General features: G+C 48.7%; 1 protein-coding gene and 1 long non-coding RNA gene across 3 annotated transcripts; one reads left to right on the top strand and one right to left on the bottom strand.

Annotated features, from left to right (window-relative positions):
- Nucleotides 1-3: 3 nt before the first annotated feature.
- On the top strand, nt 4-8,959 carry PAOX (polyamine oxidase). Of its 2 annotated transcripts, none has more exons than XM_084772640.1 (7): nt 4-269; nt 708-1,194; nt 1,917-2,116; nt 3,503-3,755; nt 6,810-6,922; nt 7,327-7,484; nt 8,604-8,959. In XM_084772640.1, exons 1-7 carry the CDS (start codon nt 113-115, stop codon nt 8,724-8,726), a joined length of 1,491 nt encoding a protein of 496 aa, XP_084628766.1. In that variant the 5' UTR covers nt 4-112; the 3' UTR covers nt 8,727-8,959. The 2 variants fall into 2 exon arrangements, with proteins under 2 accessions (XP_084628766.1, XP_084628767.1); XM_084772641.1 differs by lacking the exon at nt 4-269 and adding an exon at nt 285-632 and having other exon boundaries at nt 755-1,194.
- Nucleotides 8,960-11,062: 2,103 nt separating this feature from the next.
- LOC311592359 lies at nt 11,063-12,726 on the bottom strand. The gene is made up of 2 exons (XR_014777388.1): nt 12,468-12,726; nt 11,063-12,024 (listed from the first exon to the last, which is right to left on the bottom strand). It is a non-coding gene; the product is annotated as an uncharacterized lncRNA (long non-coding RNA).
- Nucleotides 12,727-12,755: the final 29 nt, after the last annotated feature.

Raw genomic sequence — 12,755 nt, 5'->3', positions numbered from 1 at the left:
ACTTGCTGCTTTTCCACGTAGCACCACCTTCTTCCCCGCCTCTGGCCCCGCCCCGTCCACTTACGCCGGGGCCGCCCAGGGCCACCGGTCGCTGGAGGACCCTGAACAAGCCATGGCGTCCGGCGGGCCGAAGGTGCTGGTAGTGGGCGGCGGGATCGCGGGGCTGGGCGCTGCGCAGAGGCTCTGCCGCCACCCGGCTGCTCCACACCTGCGGGTCCTGGAGGCCACCGCCGGCGCCGGGGGCCGTATCCGCTCGGAACGCTGCTTCGGTAACCGCCCCTTGGTCGACCCCAGACCCTATCGGGCTCTAGCTGAGCCAGGAATACTTTATGGGCTCCCCGAGTAAAGGAGCATACACCCACGTTCACTGGGCCCGGAAAGTCAACTGCCCAAAGTTAGGAGAGGACACTTCAGGGGAAGGCAACCTAGGGTCCAGCCCTTGCCTTCTTCAGCTCTGGGGGTTCCTCTCGGTTTATCTTGTGTCCCCCAGAAGCCTGTACAGGCCTAATTGCCGCTCCTCAGGAGTTCCCTCAGCCTGGTCTGACCAAGTCTTGCCTTTGGGAACCACTTGACCCTGAGGGACAGGTCCTGGTATTCAAGAGGACCATGTGACTCTCAAGATGTTCTTAAGAGTATGCTTGGGAAAGGGTGGGGCTGATTTTTCTGGGGGAGGGGGCTTCCAGGTGGCATTTCCTGTACCCTCCTAGGTGGTGTAGTGGAGCTGGGTGCACACTGGATCCATGGGCCCTCCCAGGGCAATCCTGTCTTCCAGCTGGCTGCGGAGATCGGGCTCCTGGGGGAGAAAGAGTTATCAGAGGAGAACCAGCTGGTGGAGACAGGAGGGCACGTGGTCCTGCCCTCCATGAGCTGTACCAGCTCTGGAAAAAGTGTGAGCCTGGAGCTGGTGATGGAGATGGCCAACCTGTTTTATGGACTCATAGACCGGACCCGAGAGTTCCTGAATGCACCTGAGACCCCAGTGGCCAGCGTTGGAGAGTTCCTCAAGACGGAGCTAAGTCAGCAGGTGGCTGACTGGACTGAGGACGAGGGCACCAAGAAGCTCAAGCTGGCTCTCCTGAACACCTACTTCAACATAGAGTGTTGTGTGAGCGGCACCCACAGCATGGACCTGGTGGCTCTTGCACCGTTCGGGGAGTATACAGTGTTGCCGGGGCTGGATTGCACCTTGGCTGGGTATGGGCCACAGCCCTGCCAGCTCCTGTTTAAGCGACAATGTTTCTGGGAAATTGACAAGGAAATGTCTTGAATGCGCATTTCTTCTGATGTTCTGGGGCTTCTCCTGTGCCAGGTGTTACGCAAGGGGCGTCAGGTGCAGAGGAGCCAGGCAGGTTCTTCCCCTGTGCCAGGCAGGGTTGTGCATGCTGCCAGGGACAAAGACATTAGGTAGGACTATCCTGTCCCTGTGTCCTCCTTCCTCCCCAATTCCCCCAAAGCCCCCTCCCCCAGCCCCCAGGAGATAGACATCTGTGACTCAGGCAGGTGCACAGACCCGGGCTGGTGTAGTGGGGAGCTCTAGTTCTCAGGTGACCTCGTCAGCTTTGTGCTGATTGACTCGCTTGACCCTCATTAGCCAGGAGGTAGATGTTTTTTTTTTTTTTTAAAGATTTATTTATTTTATTTATTGCATATGAGTGCTTTATCTGCAGAAGAGGGTATCAGATTACATTATAGATGGTTGTGAGCCACCATGTGGTTGCTGGGAATTGAACTCAGGACCTTTGGAAGAGCGGGCGGTGCTCTTAACCACTGAGCCATCTCTCCAGCCCCGCCAGGAGGTAGATGTTAATGAATGGGTTTGCTACTCTTTCTGGCTCTGAGTGATGCTTCCCTCAAGGCTTGGTGGCATCTTCGATGGAGGGCCAGGCTCACTACACATCAACTTCTGTCTCTCCTAGTGGCTACCAAGGACTTACCAACCACATACTGGCGTCCTTGCCCAAGGATTCGATGGTTTTTGACAAGCCGGTGAAGACCATTCATTGGAATGGGTCCTTCCAGGAAGCTGCTTTCCCAGGGGAGACCTTCCCCGTGTTGGTGGAGTGTGAAGATGGTACCCGCCTGCCTGCCCATCATGTCATCGTCACAGTGCCCTTAGGTAGATCTCTCCTTTTTTCTGATCAGGTTTCCCGCCTATGTCCCTATCTCAGGTGTCACAGGCCTCTGGTTTTTCCTGTCCTTTGGCTCTGGGTGTTTGCTGAGCTGTAATGTTCATGTTTTCATTCTAAGGATTTTTCAGGTGGGTGAAAAGCACTCTGTGTCTGTGTTTTTTTTTTTTTAATTAATTACTTAATTTATTCACTTTACATCATAACTCTGTCATATTTTATAGCAGTTGTTGCCTTCCTGCCTTGGCCTCCTGTGTGCTGGAAGTCACCATGCTGCCATGCCCGGCTAATATTTTCTTATATAGAGATGTCGTTATAAATAAATACTGGTGGAAGTTTGGTAGTCCTCACTTCCTGTTTCACATGGTGTGGACCTGCAAATTTCGAAGTGCTTATGCGGCTGCATCTTCGTAGACGGCAGGAGTGGTTTGTTCCTGAAGGTCTAATGGACTCTGCCTCTCCACCCTTGCCCCCGGTGTATGGGGAAATTGTCCCTGTCATGTGCCTGGTTATGGCCTTGCAGACTTCCTCTTGTGCTGATTTTTTTTTCCCTTCCTCTTTTAAGCTTTAATTTTTATTTTTGAGACAGGGTCTCACCCTGTAGCCCTGGATGGCTTGGAACTGTGTAAGCCCAGCTGGTGTCGAACTCAGAGATGCGGCTGCTTATGCCTCCCAAGTGCTGGGACTGAGGGCCTGCCTTGTCCTTCCTTTCTTATAGGCTTCAGGAAAATGTTCTCTTCTCTGGTTTGACTTTGTTGTTTGTCTGACCATGGGCTATTCCCCCCCGGCCCCCACCCCTAATTTAGACTCATCTAAGTGTATTCGGTGGCAGAGTGTTGACATGTGTGAGACCCTGGGTTCAATTTCTAGCACAGTAAAGGGCAAAACAAGCCTTCTGGTAAATTCTGTGTGATGACGACCACGGACTGGTCCTGAGGAATGTGACTGGCAGTTAGAGATAGGAGGTCAGGAGTGAGCTGTCCCTACAGAGTCCCACTTAACTGTCCCTCTGTGACCAGGGAGGCTGTAGTATTCCTCCAGTATGGTAGCAGGACCCGGAGTCCTGATGGCCAGGCCCAGCCTCTGGAATTTGTTCTCAGGTACCTGAATGAGTGTGTGGATGTATGAGCTGATAGAAGCCCTCTGTATAATCAGGACGGATTCCTGTTGATGTAGATTCTAGTTAAAACCTAACTTATTTATTTATTTATTTATTTTGTTTATAAGCAGGGCCCCACCCATGTGGCTCTTGCTGTCCTGGACTCACTATGTAGACCAGGCTGGCTTTGAACTCACAGAGATCCATGCCTGTCTCTGCCTCCTGACTGCTAGGATTAAAGACATGCACCACAACGTCATACAATTCTGAATTGCAGGTTTTCTCAAAGAACATCAAGAGACCTTCTTTGAGCCACCATTGCCTGCCAAAAAGGCAGAAGCCATCAGAAAACTCGGCTTTGGTACCAACAACAAAATCTTCTTGGAGTTCGAGGAGCCCTTCTGGGAGCCCGGCTGCCAGTTCATCCAGGTGGTGTGGGAGGACTCATCACCGCTGCAGGACACAGCCCTCTCGCTGCAGGACACCTGGTTCAAGAAGCTCATTGGCTTTTTGGTCCTGCCTCCTTTTGAGTATGTATGAATTCAGGGGCTCCGGGGACACAGTTCGCCTGCTCGCCACTCTTAGTCTGTTGGAGGACCCCGCTGTGTGTGGTTCACTGTCAGGTGTTTCTGAGCGTTTAATTGGAGGAGAGGCATCAGTCCTGATGTGTTGGTTACAGAATCCCCTGTCTGGCTCCCTGAGAGACAAATGGAGGCCAGGGATGTACTCTTGGACTCCAGGAATGTCATATATATATACACACACACATATACATATATACACACATATACATATATACACACACATATACATATACACACACATATACATATATACACACACATATACATATATACACACACATATACATATATACACACACATATACATATACACACACATATACATATATACACACATATACATATATACACACATATACATATATACACACATATACATATATACACACACATATACATATACACACATATACATATATACACACACACATATACATATATACACACATATACATATATACACACACATATACATATATACACACATATACATATATACACACATATACATATATATGTTCCATATTTGAAGTATGAATCTGTTTGTACCTGGAGAAATAGTACTCTAAGTTGGAGCAAAATAGCCTTCTACATAATGGATGCAGAGACTCACAGTTGGCCAGGCCTGATGATACACTCCTGGAATCCTAACACTAGGGAAGCTGAGGCAGGAAGAACGTCAGTGTGAATATAGTGAGACTCTATCTAGAAAAGACAGACAGACAGACAGGCAAGACCCACAGATGAAGGGCTCAACTTATGGCTCAGCCATCCCATGTAGCAGTGTACTTTTTCTAGGTACTAACTCAGGAAGTAGCACCATGCATAGTCTAGGATGGGGTCTCCGTTTAGAGACCCGGCAGGAGAGGGCCCTGTTCTTAGCCTAAAACACTAGGATGAGTGCTGGCCAGCTGCACAGCTCACAGCTGCAGAGCCCCCGTACACCCGGGAGCGAGGGAGTTATTTTTACCCAGGTGCAACTGACTTTCAAGGAGTATGGAAACAGACCATGGCTGCCGCTGTCTGTTCCTCAATAGGGACTTAGGCTCTGTGTCCCACTAGCATTGGAAAACTACACTTTCTGAAAAATTGCACGAATATTATCCCCCCTTTCCCCTTTGTGTGTGTGTGTATGTGTGTGTGTGTGTGTGTGTAAGATTGTTACCTTGTGTGGATGTTTTCTCTGCACCACATGCATGCAGAGCTTGAGGCCAACAGAGGGTGTCAGATCCTCTGGAATTGGAGTCAGAGATGGTTGTTAGCCACCATTGCCCGTTCTGGGAATTGAAGCCTGGTCATCTGGAAAAGAAGCCAGTGCTCCTTTACCACAGAGTTTTCTCCTCTGCTTCATTACTTGCTTTTTCTAACTCATATCTGTATAAAGATCAATATAAATGAATACAGACGAAGCTGGGACTCTTGTGTCTTCTATTAGGCCAGATATCAATGAGAATTGTAGATGAGCAAAATTCTGCCGTGTGTGTGTGTGTGTGTGTGTGTGTGTGTGTGTGTGTGTGTGTGTGTTGGAGACAGGGTCTCTCTGTGTAGCCTTTGGCTGTCCTGGAATCGCTTTGTAGACTAGGTTGGCCTCAAATAGAGATCTACCCGCCTTTGCTTCCCAAGTACTGGGATCACAGGCATGCACCACCATTGAGAAAATATGCTTGTCCCCTTCCATCCCTGTGTATGTGTGTGTATGTGTGTGTATGTGTGTGTTTACTGACTGTGTGGAGGCCAGAGGTTGACATCACAGGTCTTCCTCTACCACGCTCCACCCTGTTTTTTGAGACAAGGTCTCTCACTGAACCTGTAGCTCATTCATTTACTCCACAATTTGAGTCATTCAGAAAATGTTGGTTCATGCAGTTATGTCAAAAGTTAAATATATTGGGGCTGGAGAGATGGCTCAGTGGTTAAGAGCAGTGCCTGCTCTTCCAAAGGTCCTGAGTTCAATTCCCAGCAACAACATGGTGGCTCACAACCATCTAAAATGTGATCTGATGCCCTCTTCTGGCCTGCATGTGTACATGCAGGCAGAGCACTGTACACATAATAATAAATAAATCTTTAAATTTGTCAGTATTACCACGGATGTAGGAAAGCTTCAGTAGCGTGAAGCTGCTACACTGTTGGTAACATATACAATTTTGCTGAAATTCTAGTTTTGGCTTGAGAGCTTAAATTTCATTGCTATCAATACATACTGTGTACTTTTTTCCCTGAGGGAAGAAAACCTTCTTGCTATCATGGTTGGATGGGTCAGAACGGGGAATTTGCAGGAGGCGCTGGTTCCGTTGGCCCCCAACTCACAGACAGCACACCAAAAATCTTTTTCGATTGTTTTTGTTTTTGTTTTTTTGAGACAGAGTTTCTCTGCGTAACCTTGGCTGTCCTGGGCTCACAGAGATCCACCTGCCTCTGCATCCTTGAGTGCTGGGATTACAGTCGCGTGCCATCACACCTGGCTTTTTCAAAAGATCATTTAAAAAAATATGTATGAGTGCTCTACCTGCATGCACACCTGCAGGCCAGAAGAGGGCAGCAGATCCCAGTACAGATGGCTGTGAGCCACCATGTGGTTCCTGGGAATTGAACTCAGGACCCTCTGGAAGAGAAGACAGTGCTCTTAACCGCTGAGCCATCTCTCCAGGCCCCCCCCCCCCAAATCTTTTATACTTCTTCCCATTCACACAGACATAGACGGCCAAAATTGAATAAAATCAATAGCTTTGACTGTTTCATTAAGGGTGAAATCCACACCCTTCCCCCAGCCCAGTGGTGGTGAAGAACATGAACCCTATGGTTTTGTTTACCTCTTCTGCTCCTGCACACTTGGCACAACTGATGCAGCATGTGTTGCCTTCAGGTTATGAAAATACCCAGACACTTTGAAAGCTGAAAGCCTGGGAGAGCTCCAGGAGACTGTTCTGGGTGGGGGTCGCGCTGGCCTCACGTGGGTCAGGGCTAGCAGACCCATCTCCCATCTTTTTCTGTATGCAGGTCTTCACATGTGCTGTGTGGGTTCATTGCTGGGCTCGAGTCAGAGTTTATGGAGACTTTGTCGGATGAGGAAGTGCTTCTGTCGCTAACCCAAGTGCTCCGGAGAGTGACAGGTACCCTCCCAGTCATATGTTCTTACTGGCCAATCACTAAAGAGGAAGTAACCTTGGAGCAGAGAAGAGTGTGTTGTGCTCTGCACATCTCCTGACAGCCTTCCTCCCGGGCAGTGGGCTCCTCACGCTTTGCAAATACTTCCTAGTCTTATTTTAGAAAGCCTTCCACCCAAAGTAAATGTCGGTGTCCCTAGTCAGGTGCTTTCAGGTAAGGAAACTGAGGCTCACAAGGGTGTGGTGTGTCATTACAGGAGGCATCTCACGGTGCTGCTCAGTGGCTCCTGCTCTCCCTGTGTCCTGCTGGCAGAGCAGCTGAGCCAGGGTCCCTCTTAGGAGAACAGGCACTGGCTTGGTTTTCTTTCAGGTTAGTGAGAATTCTGAGCTAACATTCCTTTGTGCTTCAGGAAATCCACAACTGCCAGTGGCCAAGAGTGTGCTGAGGTCTCGTTGGCACAATGCTCCATACACCCGAGGTTCCTACAGCTATGTGGCCGTGGGCAGCACGGGCGAAGACTTAGATGTGATGGCTCAGCCCCTCCCTGCTGATGGAACTGGCGCCCAGGTATCATGGCCTGTCTTGTGGTGGGGGCACTGGGGATCCTGCTTCGAAACAAGGCCTAAAGGTGACTTGGTGTGAGTGTGGGTGGGCAGGGATCTCAAAGGCACAGAGCCACTTTCTTTTTGAAAGTAAGAGTAACTTAAAGTCAAATGTGCTGACATATAATCTCAGCACTCAGGAGGCAGAGAAGAGAGGAATGTTTCCAGTCCATAGTCAGCCTGGTCTATAGAACAAGTTACCAGCTAGCCACGGCTGGTAAGACTATGTCTCAACAAACTCAAACCCACCTAAACACTTAAAAGGTGTTATTTGTGTCAGAATTACACATACCCATGGCTTAAGGAGTTTACAGTGCTGGCTACAGCAATAAAATGAAACAAAAGTAGCTGGTAGGAACATCTGTCTTTTCCCTCACACTATGCTTCCAGCTGTTTTATTTTTTTTTCTTTTGTATTGAGGATGAAGCCCTGAGCACACCAGACAAGCGCTCTACCATTTCTTGACACCACCCCCCCCGCCGACCCCCAGCTCTCTTCATCCAATTCTAATATTAAAAGCACATTTAAGTGTGCGTAGCTATCTGCAATCCCAGCTAGAAAGTTCACTACAGAGTCTAGGCCAGCCTGGTACACAAAGCGAGATTCGGGCCAGCCAGAGGCACAGAGTGAGACTGTTTGAAAACATTTACGTTATAGAAACCATCAAAGCAGGTAGAGCAGTGGGCACCCCACCCCCCACCCCCGCCAACCCCACCCCCAATCAGGCTCTACCCACTGTTCTCACTGAGTATGTCTACACGCAGATATTTTAGTGCCTATCTCTAAGACACTCAGTATCACCTGGTGTACTCACCGGTCACTCCCTGTCAGCTTGCCTATAGTTGTAGGCAGTGTTCTCACCATTGCATGGCATGTTAGGTTTAGCCACCCTCTCCCATGGTAGTTCAGCAACTCTTCTGAGCATCATCTGAGCGTCTCTTAGTGTTCACACCTGCATGGGATGGGCAGTGATAGCTTCCGCCCATTCGTAGATGCAAGTGCACGGGAAGGGGCTCTGTGTTCCGTGCGTCTCTCCACAGCTGTCCCACTTGCATCCTTGTTGTAATTTGGCATCTTTCTGCAGCTCCAGGTACTCTTTGCTGGGGAAGCCACACATCGGACGTTTTATTCCACCACGCACGGGGCTCTCCTGTCTGGCCGGAGGGAAGCTGATCGCCTCATTGGGCTGTGGGCCTCACAGGTGTAGCGGTCCCGGCCCAGGCTGTGAGTGCCTGCTGCTCTGCTCTACCATGCGGGATGACCAAGCCCCTCTGTCTGTGTCTGTTCCATACGTGATTTTCAGTTTGGCTTGAAGCTTTGGGATCTTGCTGGCAGCTTTAATTTTGGGAACGTGGTCTCGTTTCCCCTGTTGTTGGAATGTGACTCGGTCTGATCATGGATGCCCCGAGTGTTGTTGTACACATAAAGCCGCTAACAGTGTCTGTGTCTGGAGCCCTCCTCATGATGCATCCAGTGTTCATCCTGCTACTACCCAGGTTCAAGTCCCTTCTCTTCCCCGTCTATCCCTAGTTCATGGCTTTCCCCTCTGGGTTCTTTGGGCGAGTGGTTGCCCATTGTCCTGTTTTTGAAGGGGTTCTTGGGGTTCCCGATGCTATTGTCCAGGGCCACAGCATGGCTAATGAATCCTCCATTGATCACTGAAGGATTTATGTCAGGTACCCTAGACTGGCGTGATGGATGATCACGTAGAACTGAGGAGACTGGGGGGGGTGGAGGGGCAAGGAGACCTGGCTTGGGGTTTTTGGCAGGTGAAGAAAAAAAAAAGGCTTAAAGATTACTGGGGAGCAGGTTGCCCAAATCCAGGGGGAGGATTGGGGAATGAGAGAATATGGAGGAAGGGCGCTGGGGAGCCAGGTGTGTCGGGGAATGAGGCAATGTCGGGTAGGTCCCTTGGATATTTAGCAGTCTGGTCTCACTGCATCCTCACAGCGGCTCCAGAGGACAGGTCTGTTCTGCTTACAGAGGAGCCAGAACATGTAGCCTTATTAACGTCCCTGGGTTGCAGCTGTCACAAGAGTCTACACATCCCTGCATGGCTGAGGCTGGAGCAGTTGGTGCAGCCACGGGATGGTGCTCAGAGGAAGCTGGAGGAACTTGCACAGACCTCTGTCTCACTATTGCACAACATGGTACTGTCGCTAGCCCCAGGCTCTGGGAGGGCTTAGGCAACCACTCCTGCTTGTATCAATTAGGCGTACACTTCCAAAACAGCTCTAGGCTTGCCTGGTCACACACAGTCCAGTCCAGTCCTCTGCTCAGCTCCTTGTCCTTCAGGTCTTAAAGGTTTGCTCTCCGTGCATCCCTCCAGTCTGTCATGAAGCATGTGATGTCATCAAGAACACTTACTGCTTTATGTCACCAGGCTCCCCTGTGCCACCATGGGAGAAAGCAAACCCCAGCAGGTTTTTATTGTAGTCTGTAGCCTGAGGACTACGAAAGAATACAGATCTCGCTGGGTGTGGTGGCACACACCTTTAATCCCAGCACTCAGGAGGCAGAGGCAGGGGGATTGCTGTGAGTTCGAGGCCAGCCTGATCTACAACGTGAGTCTAGGACAGCCAAGGCTACAGAGAAACCTTGTCTCAAAAAACCAAAAAAAAAAAAAAAAAAAAAAAAAAAAAAAAAAAAAGGAATACAGATCTCTCAAGGGCAAACATCTTTGTTGTTGACACTCAGGGGGGCATTTCAGTTTTCAGAGATGGACCCACGTGACTTCAGGGAGGGAAGGCAGGAGATCTGAGTTGTTACAGATGGGGATGGGGCTCCTCCATGGTGCAGAATTGGCCTGACACACCTAGGACTTTAAACTTACAATATGGGCACATACTGCAAAGCCCCCTCTCGCACCCCACCCCACCCCCCATTTCCCTTTTGAGACATCATCTCATTCTGTAGCCTAGGCTGCTTTGAACTTTCTCTTCTGCCTCAATGTCACAAGTGCTGGAGTTAAAGTGTGTGTGTGTGTGTGTGTGTGTGTGTGTGTGTGTGTGTGTGTGTGTGTATAACTGTCGATCAAACCCAGGCTCCCTTCATTTGAGGTGACGGTTATAACATTGAATTACATGTCAGCTCTTTTAGTTTTGAGATGGGGTCTCTTACAGTGGCTTGTCCCAGCTTCTTCCACCCTTAGCTGGTGTCACAGGCCTCTTCCACCAGGAGCAGCTGCATTTACATTTAGTCTTACAGCTATGAAGAACACTTTAGTTTCATTGTATTAATGGGATTGTACTTAGAACAGTTACATTGAACTATGTCACATTTGAAAAGAAAGGCCCAAGAACTGATAGAGGAACAACTAAATTTCATTACATTGATTCCATGCCCCCTCCCCCCCCCCAAGACAGGGTTTCTCTTATAGTCCTGGCTGTTCTGGACTCACTCTGTAGGCCAGGCTGTCCTCAAACTCACAGAGATTCCCCCTGCCTTTGCCTCCCAAGTGCTGGGATTAAAGGCATGTGCCACCAAGCCCGGTTTCATTATATTGACTTTATGAGGGAAAAATAGGACTTTTTTCAGACAGTGTCTCCTGTAGCCCAGGCTGACCTTGAACTTCTGACCCTCTTTCCTCCATCTCTCACCTGCTAGGATCACTGCTGTATGCTATCACACCTGGCTGAGGCTTTCTGTTTGTTTGAGACAAGGTTTCTCTGTGCAGCCTTGGCTGTTCTGGAACCCACTCTGTGTAGCCAGGCTGTCCTGGCACTCAGAGATCCACGGCCTCTGCCTCCCAGAGTGCTGGAATTAAAGATGTGCACTACCACAGCCCAGCCAGACTTCTAATTTAAGATTTTTCTTTTCAGTTTTCCTAGAGCAGGCTACAAAACATATTGTCTCAAAAGGGAAAGAATGTGCCTAGATTTGAAGTTTAAATTCCTAGGCTTCTCAAGCCAATTCTGTACCACAGAGGAGCCATATCCCCACCAGCAGCATTGGAGATGGCCTCTGGCCTCTTCACAAAAACCTAGAATTTTTGGGCATGCTGGGCAAGCTGCTACCCTCCATGCTGTATCCTCAAACCTGAAATATTTGGGATGTAGTGAGGAGTCCCCAGACAGGGCCTGGAGATGGCTTGGAGGTTCAGGATGGAAGTTTGGTTCCCAACACCCAGTCAGGGGACTCACAAGCACCTGTAATTCAAGTCCCGAGGATCTACTGTCACCTGGCCTCTGGCAGTATCCATATACACGGGCCATGCCCAGATATTTCAAGTAAAAATATAAATAAATAAAGTAATGTCTTTTTTTAAAAAGATTTATTTATTTATTATGTATACAGTGCTCTGCCTTCATGTATATACACCTGCATGCCAGAAGAAGGCATCAGATCACATTATAGATGGTTTTTTGAGCCACCATGTGGTTGCTGGGAATTGAACTCAGGACCTTTGGAAGAGCAGCAAGTGCTCTTAACCTCTGAGCCATCTCTCCAGTCCCTAAAATTATGTCTTAAATTATGTCTTCTTGCTTAGGCATAGTGGAGCATGCCTTTAATCTCAGCACTCAGGAGGCAGAGGCTGGCAGACCGCTGTGAGTTCGAGGCCAGACTGGTCTACAAAGTGAGTCCACGACAGCCACAATCCACATAAAAAGAAATATAAAAAAAAAATCCACTAAGTTCTCTCTGTCTCTCTTTCTAAGATTAAAGGCCTGTACCACCACTGCCCAGGTCAATAAGGTTTCTGGACTCACTTTGTAGACCAGGCTCAAGCTGGCCTCAAACTCACAGAGATCTGCCTGCCTCCTAAGTGTTGGGATTAAAGGCGTGGGCCACTACGTTCGGTTATTAGATGTTTTTGTTGTTTGTTTTTGTTTTTGAAACAGGATTTCTCTGTCCTGGACTCGCTTTGTAGACCAGGCTGGCCTTGAACTCAGTTATCCATCTGCCTTTGCCTCCCGAGTGCTGAGATTAAAGGCATGAGGTACCATACCTGGCTTCTTTTTATTTTTATTTTAATTAATTACTTTATTTTTTTATTTTTTTATTTTTTTTTTGAGACAGGGTTTCTCTGTGTAGCCTTGGCTGTCCTGGTCTCACTTTGTAGACCAAGCTGGCCTCGAACTCACAGCGATCCACTTGCCTCTGCATCCCGAATGCTGGGATTAAAAGTGTGCGCCACCACGCCCGGCTACATGGCTTCTTTTTAAAATAATAAAAATTCTAAAAATTAAAAGAAGCTCACATAACCTCAAGAATCCTGAGAACTGTACGGAGTCCG

Source organism: Acomys minous, assembly GCF_964271855.1.
Source record: "Acomys minous genome assembly, chromosome: 2".
NCBI classification, from domain to species: domain Eukaryota; kingdom Metazoa; phylum Chordata; class Mammalia; order Rodentia; family Muridae; genus Acomys; species Acomys minous.
Note: the sequence above shows the minus strand (reverse complement) of the source record. Positions and strands in the feature narration are given on the sequence as shown.